The sequence below is a fragment of the Paroedura picta genome, chromosome 7, assembly GCF_049243985.1.
Source record: "Paroedura picta isolate Pp20150507F chromosome 7, Ppicta_v3.0, whole genome shotgun sequence".
In the NCBI taxonomy this organism is placed as follows: domain Eukaryota; kingdom Metazoa; phylum Chordata; class Lepidosauria; order Squamata; family Gekkonidae; genus Paroedura; species Paroedura picta.
In genome coordinates this window covers 44,095,389-44,107,483 of record NC_135375.1, presented here as the reverse complement: position 1 = coordinate 44,107,483, position 12,095 = coordinate 44,095,389, and the positions used below count along the sequence as shown (strand labels likewise).

Sequence of the window (12,095 nt, the reverse complement as noted above, 5' to 3'; positions counted from 1 at the left end):
ATACCTAATATATACTTAATAAGAGTGGATGAGAGACTCATTATTTTGGCCTTTTGATTTTGTTTCTGTCTTATCTACAACACAGCTTCAAAGCCCGTTCATAAGAACGGGCTTTGAAAGAGTCCTCCCCGTGAGTTTCTCGGCTGCTTTCCAGGTCGCCAGGAAGCGCTGAGAGCAAGGGGGGTGTGGGGGTAGGGGAGAGGGAGCGCTTTTTCAGGGGCCTGGCAAGCACATCCGGAACCTCTGCGAGGCCCCAGTTGTGCTTGCCAGGCCCCCGGGAAGCGCTCCCTTTCCCCAACACCCCCCTGCGGCCGGATGACTTTCTGGGTGTGCCTCTGCGAGGCCCTGTGTGTGCTTTCCAGGGCTTTGGGAAGCGCTCCCTCTGTCCCCCCCTCCCCCCACAGCCGGATGGCTTCCTAGGGGCCTGGAAAGCACACCCGAGGCCTGTGCAAGGAGATGCGCAGGGCCTGGTCCTTGGGCCGTGCCGAGACCGGGACTCAGATGGGGAGGGGAAAGGGGGGGCAGTGCTTCGGCGTGGGCAAAGGAGCAGGCCCGCCACGGGGAAGACGCGGCAGCCCTACTCCTTGGGCCGTGTGATGCCGCAGCAGCTGTTTTTCGGGTGGGGGGGGCCTGCCAGGAGGGCTGCCCGGGGACCAGGGAGGAGAGGGGATGCTAGCGCCTATTGTACTCATAGATACAATGGGCTTTCAATCTAGTTTAGAATAAAATCATAGTCCAGTAGCACCTTTAAGACCAACAAGCATTCGAAAGCTCATGCCTTGAATAAATCTTTGTTGGTCTTAAAGGTGCTACTGGACTCTGATTTTATTGTGCTACTTCAGACCAACAAGGCTACTCATTTGGACATAATTTAGAATAGCCTATGCACTCCTTCACAAAGAGTTGCCAGAACACCAAATCTTTGGATAAGTCTGCTGATTTACTGTACACAAGAAGTCCCCTTTTTTTACCTTTTGCTCACTCCTATTCATTAATGGAGTATGAATTTCATTGTTCTGTTCATCTCCTCTGAACACTGAATTATCTTGACATGCTGAATCTGGAAAGAGATGGCTGCCTGCAGGGTTCTTGGACAAGGGCCTTCCAACCTTGAAAAACAAGAGAAATAGTCAACATTCGGCAAACTCTTACTAGATAGGAGAGAAGTTAAAATATCCAAAAAGTAATGAACTATATTTAATCCATACATATTCAGTTAGTTCTACATCACAGTTTAATTAATCAGGCAAGTTTTACATAAGCAGGATGTCTGATCCTAATAATGAAATCAATAAGAAATTAATTTTCCACAACAGAATTTTTGAGTTTCCAAATTTAGAACCAGCACCACAGTTGAAAACTTTTCCAAAAAGTTATATCTATTTAATGGTTATATAGCTCTTCATACAAGCCCTCAGACAAAATATATATAAAGCTAATTTTCCTGGACCCCAATTCTCATTCTGCACACGTTGGATAATGCATTTTCAGTGCACATCCAATTGCAAAAGCACATTGAAAGTGCATTATCCAACATGTGCATAATGAGTTCGTCATGGTTGATTTTATATGCCTCTAAGTGATCTGCACAAAAGAAGAACGTTGGACAAAAACTGGTCAGCATCAGACTTAAACAGCAAAGAAAAAAAAATATTTTCTCATCCCCCCTCCCATCTCGAACAGAGAAGTATATTGCATGGAGCAATATTTAGCCTTATCAACGTCTTCTTAATTTCCATGTAAGTTATTGTTTATAGAATCAAATCAACCACCTTAGAGTGATGTCCACAAATATTCTTTCATGTCCCTGCAGAATGGACATAATCACATCACTGGCAAAAACTACACCACCACTTCTAATAATACTAGTAACAGTTATGGTTGTAAACAACAGTCTAGTTTCTGCCACCTCTATAGATAAGCATTTGTTCTTACGCCAATAATTCCACTGCCCACCTGTTTCAAAACACAGTTCTACTCTCAGGATGCAATTTTCACACATTGTTTGCTTGCTCCTCTAGATATACTGGTTGAAAAATTATAACTAGCATACAAACACTTGCATCAAAGTCAAACTTAATTTTTTTCAAGGAAAGGCAAGGATTTTTGTTGTCGTTGTTGAACTTTTAAAGTACAGGAGTACTAGCATAGCCCACCTGTGACACCACAGAACCATGGAAATACACTCCTTCCTTTCTCCATTTTGCCTTTAAAATACACATATGCTAGAAAAATGCCCTGATATGAATGGCCCAGGCTAGCCCAATCTCATCAGACCCCAGAAGCTAAGCAGGATCAGCGCTGGCTAGTATTTCCAAGGAACACCAAGGTTGTGACGTCAAGGCAGGAAATGGCAAGCCACCTCTGAATACCTCTTGCCTTGAAAATGCTAGGGGGTTACTATAAGTAAGCTATGGCTTGATGGCACTTTCCTCCACCACGAGAAATACCACCATTACACACTCTACATATTTGTAAAGCAATAACATTTAAAGATTGAGCTTGCATTAGCAGCAAAGCTCTCAAATATGAAAGTGCAATCTTATGCATGTCTAAAGTCTCACCACCTGTCAAGTAAATGTATGAAAAATACTAAACATGTATACAAGGAAATAAGGCCTACTGAGCTACAGTTAGCTTGCTAAGTTTTGTTCCTTGATGCAAAGGTCTGCCCACAGGCAGGGAGATTCAGGAAAAATATTTTCTTTTGGAAGGAATAAAATGCCTTGTGAAGTTTTATTTGCCCAATATGTGCAGCATGAAAAAAAATTCAAGGCATTCCAGAGTATCAGATAATGATAATTCCTATCATATGTCTAATTGTGAATAATGGCCCAAGAATGAGGATCAATACAACTGAATAATGAGGCCATGCTCAAGAGATGGGGGAGGGCTACAAACTGGTGGCAGCCCCAGAACTGCACAAAAATCCACACAGTGAAGAAATGATAAGAGGAATTAAATTTTCCTCACACTTGAGAAGGACACCCAACATTCTGATAATAAGCAAAGTGTCAATAGAGCCACTGAGAGAGGTCATCGGGAGATATAGGTTGCAGCATTGCCAATATGTGGATGATACCCGAGGATGCTACTGATGTTCTAAACCAGTGCTTGGAGCCAGTAATAGGCTGGTTGAGGGTGAAGAAGCTGAAAGTGAATTTAATTTATTTATATTCAAATTTCTAGACCACTACTCCCGGACTCAACTGGCTCGTGGCAGTTTATATGCCACGAGGTATGTCCCAGCAGGCTATTGCAGGCTTGAGAAGACAGAAATTCTCTGAGTTAGTTACCCATGTCTTAGTTACAAGACTGGACTGCTGAAATGTTCTCTACTTGACACTAATCATGAAGAATGTTCAGAAGCTACAGCTAGTGTAGAATGCTGTGGCTAGACTGCTGACTGGGGCCAGGTATTAGAAGCATGTGGCTCTGATATTACTGATTTTCCATTACTGATCTGCTCCCAAGTCCATGTCAAAATGTTGCTTTTGTCCTTTGTCCTACATGGCTTGAAACTGGGGTATCTAAGAACCATCTCTTCCCATATGTCCCTGTCCAGAAATTAAGATCACATGGAGAAGCCCTCCTGAGTATCCCAAGGATTTAAAAAAGTTGTCTGGTGGGCACACCAGCCCAACAATTATTAAACAACTTCCCCAGGTGAAGGCACCTGGTCGCCTCACTTTTGATCTTCTGGAAACAGTTGGACACAGCTTTATTTTTTAAAAAGGACTGTATTTGACCAATTTAGTTTTTATTTATTGACGGTCCGTATTGGGATTTCATTTATACTGTAATACACCTTAAGTTCTGCAATGTAGAAAAGTGGCTAATAAATGGTTTAAATAAATAGTTACGCCTCCAAGAAGTGAACATTCCAAAACTTTGTTCAATAGGACAAATTTTGAGCCCAGTAGCACATTTTAGATCAACAGAGTTTATTATGGACACTCCTTCAGTTACAATGTCCCTGTATCTTGACATTGTATCTGGAAAAGTGTGTGCACACACAAAACCTCATATCTTAAATAAACTTTGTTGGTCTTAAAAATGCTACCGGACACAAAATTTGTTCTGCTTCAGACCAACACAACTACCCGCTTGAATCTATCTTGGCTGGAAATGAATCACTACAGAAGGCTATATGCCATGTTTCAGAAAATTTCAGAACTTAAGCTTGAAGAAAAAATACAGATATGTCCCTGTTTGCTGGTGACCACCCTAGCCCACATCTTGGTCAAAGCCCCCCCCCCTTTTTTTGTGCTCATTATGGTAATAGCTGCATTTTAGAGAGGACTGCATTAGTCTCCTTTAGCACAAGCTGAGTAGGCAGTCCTTCACTGAAGTTTACAACTATTGTACATTTATGAAAGCAAACACAAATGCCACTGATCCCAGCAGGAAAATTTGCAGGCATGACACATTCAGTGCCAAATGAAGGGCTCTAATTAGTGAATAGTTCCGGTCGGACAGAAAAGGCCTTGACCTTCCACAGGGAATAATGAGCGAGGCAATGTCTGAAGCACCAAAGAAAGTTTTTGAGAAGCAGCATGGCACTAAGGACTGCTTTAAATGTGCTAAAATGTCAGACACAGGTGACCGAACAGTGACCTGTATACTTGGCAATGGAAGCAAAATGCCGGCCATAGGGAGGTCGAGCCTGGCATTTGTTTTCTCTTTCATATCTCAATTTGGGACTAAATGTGATAGGCCACATTATCTGGTTGTTATTTTTAAAAAAACTAGCAGATTTTGTGCAATGCAGATACTGTATGTGTACTTCATAACAAACATACTATTTATAAAAAAATCTCATTAGCAAAAACAAAGCTTTAGTAATAGCAAAAAAAAATCAAATGCCTGGTTATTCAAAAAGTAATTGAATGCAATATTATAAAATTTGTGTGTCATTTTTTTAGAAATATTAGAAAACAGCAGATTATTCTTGCTATTCTCAACTTTTTTACCATTGAGAAACCCTTGAAATAGTCTTCAGGCTCTGAGAAGCCCCAGAAGTGGCATGATTGTGCAGAATATGGTTAGGAAGAATAGCTGTGTACATTCCTACCTGGGGCCCCTCCCCTTCCCACCGCCTCCAGGCCCATCACTAACATGACCATATATGGTTATATCACCCAACAAATGTTTAACATATTTTAAAAACATATACAAATTCATTAATTCTCACCAGTTCAGCAAACCTTTCCAGGGCTCTCATGAAACCCCAAGGTTTCACGAAATTCTGGTTGAGAAAGCCTAGCAGAAGGGCAGTACCAGAGCTTCACCACTACACAAAAATCTGGGTCACACAAGAACTGATGTCATGATCTCCCATTTCCTTCATTACTTTCATCCTTCCATCCAGCTAGGTAGCAGCAGGCAAAGCCAGCAGGTAGGCAGAGACATGGGTTGAGTCTGCATTGGGCTTTTACTCAGCCCTAGCCTGAATATCCCCCTCCCCTGCTCTGCACTTCATTTGATTTCCATTTTGATTTGGGGTGCTTTATATTTTCCCTCTGCAATGTCTGTGATCGAGTCTGCGGTGACACTATCCTTTCTCCACATTATCCAGGAGTGGATATAACTCATTACATCTGAGAAAAGCTCTCTGAAAGCCCCAGTATTTCAAGTGTAGACATTAGTATTTGGCCGGATTAACTTCATTCCCCTTCTCTTGGGATAATTTTTAAGTGACTGTGCTCCAAAAGCCCACTGTTCTATGAGCAGTATGAACAAAGATTTGCTTATGGAGTTTCTCCCCCCCCCCCCCCATTCACTCCTGACGCTCCACCCCACCCCATTTGCTCAGGCTGCAGGAAAAGAAAAATGAACAAGCAGCTTCTTGCTCCACTTTCCCCTCCCTTGGCTTGCTTGACAAAAGGCAGGAAATAAAGCTCTCTCTAGCCTTGTGCTCCTTCAATGCCAGCTGGAGCTTCACACAAATGGGAAGTAGACAGGAGACCGGTTGCAGAAGGCATGGACTTGGGACCTGTTTCAGGTCAGGAAAAGGATGGCTGCAGATCTGTTAGAAAATCCAGCTTCAAAGCAATCAGAATTCGGAAGGAATGAGAATGAAGAAAAAATGTAAGTGCAGATTTATTTATTTATATTTTAAATTTATATTGCAATTTAGATACCACCATTCCCTGGTGGGCTCACGGCGGTTTACAATAATAAGACAACCCTGGTCTCCCTTATTACAGAAGAAAAATTGAAATTATTCCACATTATACATATAATCCATACACCGATTATTTTACAAAGGTCTTCAAAAATTATGTTACATTTCCAGTAGATATATACTCTGCACCTTGTCTTGATATAGAATGGCAGCTGTTGCATGCCCCTACCCACTGTCTCCCTCCCCCACAATCTCCTGTCACTGCAAAAGTTGTCACCCCTTTCTCAATTGCTCTCAATTGCTCTCAACTGCTCTTACACGCATTGTTAAACAAACCCCAAAATGGCGGCTGAAGGATTTTAATTCTCATCACCATTTTTAAAAATAGATTTGTCCAGGTTTATAAGACTTTCCCCAGGAGAATATGGCCTCATTATGTAGATTTTTTTAATTATAAAGTGAGGCTGAGCTCAGAATGCAATATAAAGAAATATAATTTTAAAAAGCAACTGTCATTTTAAGCAAATCACTTTTGGTTTTGCAGTAGCTAAATCAAGAATGGCATTTTAATGGGCACAATTAACTCCCATAACTTACAGTTAATTTTTAAAAAATCAAGAAAGGACTGCATTAAATTTTTAATAGTCTTTTTTAATAGTCTTTCCCAAGCTGGGGGATGGGAGAGATCCAGTGTTTGCTATTTCTTACTGGACAATACCCAAGCGTATTCATTTGTCTGCCTTTCCTTCAGTGATAGCTACAGCATATTCCAAAACATAAAACCCTGATCTGGATGGCCCAGGCTCACCTGATCTCACCTGATCTCAGAAGCATTGTGCGAGAGGATGGACCCTGGAGATCCCTTCCAACTCTATGATTCTATGATAAGCTATGAAAGGTCAGATCTGGTTGGTATTCAGGTGGGAGTCCATCAAGGAATTGTGTTCACTGTGCAGAGAAAGGCAGTGGCATACCACCTCAATTAGTCTCTTGCCTGGAAAAGCCTATGGAGTTGCCACGAGACAGCTGCAACTTGATGGCACTTTACACAATAAATATACAGTTTTAGAAAAGAATGTTTATGGAGTTATTTCACTACAATGGAATGAATCTTTGGGAACTTCCAAGGGAAATGGTAATATGCAAGGTTTGGTTTTGTTTTTAATGACCATCTGAATAAGCAGGTTGAAGTGTTTCAACAAAAATGATTAATTATTACCTTATTTCCCAGTTTTCTGCCCATGATGAAAATCATCCTCCACAACTGGAATAATCCCTTAAAGTAGCAGAAACCAGCAAGTTTATAGAGGCAGCGTTCATTTGAAGATTAATAAATAAAAATTTGACTCAAAATGGAACTGTTCCATAACAAGACAGTATGGGATTTTCTCACAAAGGCCACCAAAGCAGGAAGTCAAACAGAAAGTGACACATATATCAATCCTGGTTCAAAGATTTTAAAAGGCATTCCACTCTCCCAGGGACAATTTCATTTCCAGGGCACATAAAAGTATTTCTATAATTTGAAAGCCACCATTTAGTATTTTATCAGTCCTGGGTTTTTATACACATTTGGTAGGTGTATGTGCTTGTGGTAACTGTGGTGCTCACACTATTTTGTTGTAACTTGATAAAAATGTTATGTCATTATTATAGAACCTTATCTTTGGGATTGTATTCTGCAGGAAAATATGCTTGTAACCTCCAGGCCATTACTTTAATCAGCCATGGCCAACAGGTGGCCAGCAAATCACATCTGGTCCCTGAAATGCCTACCTTTAAAAAATAATATCAGTAAATGGTAACAGGTATCCACAAGTTCTCTTTAGTTTTATATAACAAGTATATGAACATCATCATCCTCAGTAAACTTTATAAAATGCAAACTGACCTATTGGCCCTCATCCAGGAATGGCCTGCTATGGTAGTTTATACCCGATCAAGAGGCAGCCCTAAGCCTGGAAGGGCTTAATAAGGAGTCACCTATCCCCCTCCAACTTCCTGCTGATTTTAGAAGTTTGCCGGGTAGTAGAAGAGTCAGCTTCAGAGCATACCCTGCCACCAGTAAGTTGCCCTGGCCATTTTCATCTCAGAGGATATAGGAGAGGAGCTGGGGCAGCCTCTGCATGCCTTCTGGAGGTTGGGGGGGGGGGCTGCAGGAGGCCCTGAAATGGCCCCCTGCTGGCCCTCGGGGACCTAGGGTACCCAGAAAAAGCCTCTGCCCTGGGAATGTTTGTTCATGAGTAAGTCATGTGAGGCTTGCAATCTGCAATCTCAAGAATGCTTTGGGGGTCACCATCACAGAAAATTACAGCATGAAAAATAATGTTGCTGTGGGTGGGACTGGGAAGATGTAGACTTTTCTTTTCCATATTGATACCTTCTCCCTCCATGATTTATGCTTTGCCATGTAACCAACCCCCAAGAAGGCAGTGCAGGTGTGTATCCTAGCGACTGCTGTTCCCCTGGGTTCAATGGGGTTTGCCTCTAGTTCTCAATACAATTTAAGATATGGAAAAGAAGCATTTTGAAAGAAATAAACTGCATTCATTTGAATGAAACATAAATCCAGCTATGTGCTCTTACTATCTGATGGCACAAACTTAATTGGAGAAACTAGCCTAATGAAATAACACAAGATTCTGGACCACAGTCTAGGAAACAAAGACACTTCCAAACATACAGAGCTTGTTCTTTCCTGGTCTAGATGTTTAATAAAAAGAAGATGGTTAAATCACCTTGCTTTAGGGGAAAATAATTCAATGTGTCTGCTTTTGGGGGGGGGCGACATTCTTTGAACCTCAACCTCTCATTCTAACCTTGCTCACTTTTTGAATAAAGCTTTACAACATTTCATATTTTTTAAATCCAAAATGGCAACATTTAAAAAGATGAAGCACAATTTGTTATTCTTTACAGCAGAAATCAAATTTATTGCTTTGGTCATGCTTTTATCATTTCCCAGTGAACTCTTAAAGAGTGAAGTGCTGCCCTCTAGAGGAATATTTTGCAAAAACAAGCACTGGCTGCAGAACTTTCTAAATCTTTCCCTCTTTCACAGCAGTTATTCACATCCTTTCAGGATAATTCACACAATTGCAAAACTTTTTCAAATATTGGAAACAGTAAACAAAAATCTATTCTTCAACTGACTGTGAGGGTCAAATGTTGAGACTGGTAGTCATAATATGTCTCTTACAATCCATCATCTCAGCATAAAAAGCAGGTGTGCTGCTAAATAAATAATTGGCAGCAGCGGCCAAGAGCGGCCTTTATAAGCTTTAGCTGGTTAGCCAGCTATGACTTTTCCTGGAGAGAAAAGATCTGGCCACTGTGGTCCATGCCCTGGTTACATTATGGCAATGCACTTTACATGGTGCTGCCCTTGAACCATGTTCAGAAACTTCAACTGCTACAAAATGCTGAAGACAGGACATTGACTGCAGTGGGTTGTAGGAATCATATTGTTCAACTCTTGGTCCACATACACTGGCGTGATTTCTGGGCATGATTTAAAGTGCTGCTCTTGACCTACATGGTTTTGAGACCAGCATATCTCGAGGACCACCTAGGTATGTTATGAACCTGCCCAATAGTTACTGTCATCTTCAGAGGCCCTGTTTTGGGTGCCTTCCCATCTTCTATGGTGGGTGGGGCCTGAGAGAGAGCCTTCTTGAGCATGGCACCAGAACTCTGGAGCTCTCTCCTAGAGAAATATATCTGTCTCCCATCTTCTGCCAACAAGTGAGGCCTTTTGTTGTTTGTCTCTCAGACTTCATTGTGACATGAACCCAGCTGGATTGGTCATGCCAAATATAACTTAGGGTTCTGAAGAAGATAGAATGGGATAACACCAACATATGCCATCCTTAGTTCCTTTAAAGATGGAAAGTAAAAAATAATTTCAAAAAATTCTGCTGGGCTGAAAACAGTGGCCCCAGAACAACTTTTCTATAGCAATTTTATTTCTTATTTAGTTAAAATATTTGTGACCCACAGGAACTCAGGAAGACATAAACATAATCCTCCAAAAGATCAAGAGAGAGGGCTAGGCACACTTCCCTGGGGAGGTTGCTCCATAACTATGGAGCCACCACTGAAAATAGCTAGCATATTCTCAGACAGTTTCTGCCATTAAATAAAAGTGAACTTTCAACTATCTATCTTTTAAAACAGTAACTTTACATCTGATGCAAATAGCAGAAACAAGAATGTAAACTGAATTTTTTTTTGCTACATAAAGTACCCTATAGAGGAAGAATTAAAATAAAACAGACCTAGAAGGAAACCTTGAAAATATATTTAAATATACTCTGAAAAATCAATGTGATGCATCAAAGGAACAATCTAACATTTCAACTGCACATAATATTCAGCAATGATATCATCTAAGAGCCATAGCTAACATACCAGCTAGCAATTCTTTTTAAGCAGTTATGTGCCATGAATGAGACCTGAGTTCCAGCTGTAGGTCAGGATCTATCAGCACTTCCAAACTACAAACCTGCACTTTGGAGTCGAGTGTGAGAAGTATAGGTAGGTACAGACAACACTATGATGTTCAGCTCACGCAAATGAATATCCAGGGCATGTCTGCAAGATCCAACCAGTACAGTTATGCCTTTGCACCATATGATTCCAGTACCTGGGTAGATTCAGATACTGGATGGTGTAGATCGCAGACTATTTTCCAATCCCACTATGGGAGCTGAACTGATGTATTACACTACGAAGTCTGATCTTGAAAATGGATTCCTTCTTGGTTGCTATCTAAGCAGGTGGTTGGGCCAGACGGCCTGTATGTCCCCTTCCAACTCTATGATTCTATTCTATTCTATTTTCTCAGTTTAGAGTGGCCAACAGACTTAGAGAAAAGTGTCCCATCGCAGCTGAAATGTTTCATGGCAGAGATAAAAAAAATATTACCTGGTAAACAAGCTTCTATTTCACATTTCACATTTTTTCCAAGACTACTGGCAGCTATATTCTGCACACTCCCACCTCTCCTACTGTAGCTCTCCAAGCACAATTGGATGATCCCCGGCATAGAAAGAACTCCAACCACAGGCCAGAAAAACTGGTGCCAGGGGAGCTAGGGAAAGGGAATTGCAATAGGAAATTTTAAACTGTAATGCTTTAATGTTTTTTAATTACGTTACATTAAAATTGTACTGCTTGTTATATTGAAACTGTACTGTAAGCTGTTTGAGAGTTGTATCATAGGATTTTCTTCAAAAGAAGAATTGATGCATTTGAACTCTGGTGTTGGAGAGGGTGTTGGGCTTCTGCGGGTTCCATGGACAGCAAAAGTCACAAACAAGGAAATACTAGAGCACATAAAGTCGGAAATATCATCTCACTTACTTTGGCCATATCATGCAATCCAATTCAATGGATACAGCAATTATGCTAGGATTGGTCGGTGGAAAAAGGAAACTAGGCCAACAAAGGGTGAACTGATTGGATGCGATCAGGGTGGACATTGGTCGGAACATTGCACATCTGTGGGAGGCAGTATGGGATCGAGGATCCTGGCAACATTTGTGCGATGGGGTCGCCAAGTTAGGCATGACTGAATGGCTGACAAAAGCTGTAAGCCGCCCCGAGACTGCGTGAAGGGAGGGGAAGGGTAAAAATCTAATCATCAGAGCAGCAACAACAATAATGCACTTTCAATATGCTTTTGCAGCTGGATTTTCCTGTGTACCCGTCTAAAGTGCATCCCCTCGTTTCTTCCTCCCCTCCGCCACCAAACTCTCAGGGGCTCAGTCCCCATCCAAAAGTATTTTGCGGGGCTGTTACCTTGGCCGACGGCCGAGGCAGAGACGCCGGGCGGTCGCCCCGGGAGCTCATGATCCTTCCAAGGCTGAGCGAGCGCCTTGTTTGGAGTCGCTTTCTCCCGCGCGACGCGTTTCCTTGGCAGCTGGCCTTACAGATACATAAACAGTCCCGCTGAAAGCCTGAAGAA

At 41.6% G+C, this 12,095-nt stretch overlaps 1 protein-coding gene across 1 annotated transcript in view; it reads right to left on the bottom strand.

The window, feature by feature from the left end:
- Positions 1-12,095, bottom strand: part of LOC143842462 (uncharacterized) — a 73,394-nt gene that overhangs the window by 61,065 nt on the left and 234 nt on the right. The window contains exons 2-3 of the mRNA XM_077347683.1: positions 11,930-12,087; positions 972-1,109 (exon numbers count right to left, since the gene is read on the bottom strand). Of these exons, the coding sequence (XP_077203798.1) occupies positions 972-1,109; positions 11,930-11,980 (189 nt within the window). The 5' untranslated portion in view covers positions 11,981-12,087. The remainder of the gene's footprint in view (positions 1-971; positions 1,110-11,929; positions 12,088-12,095) is intronic.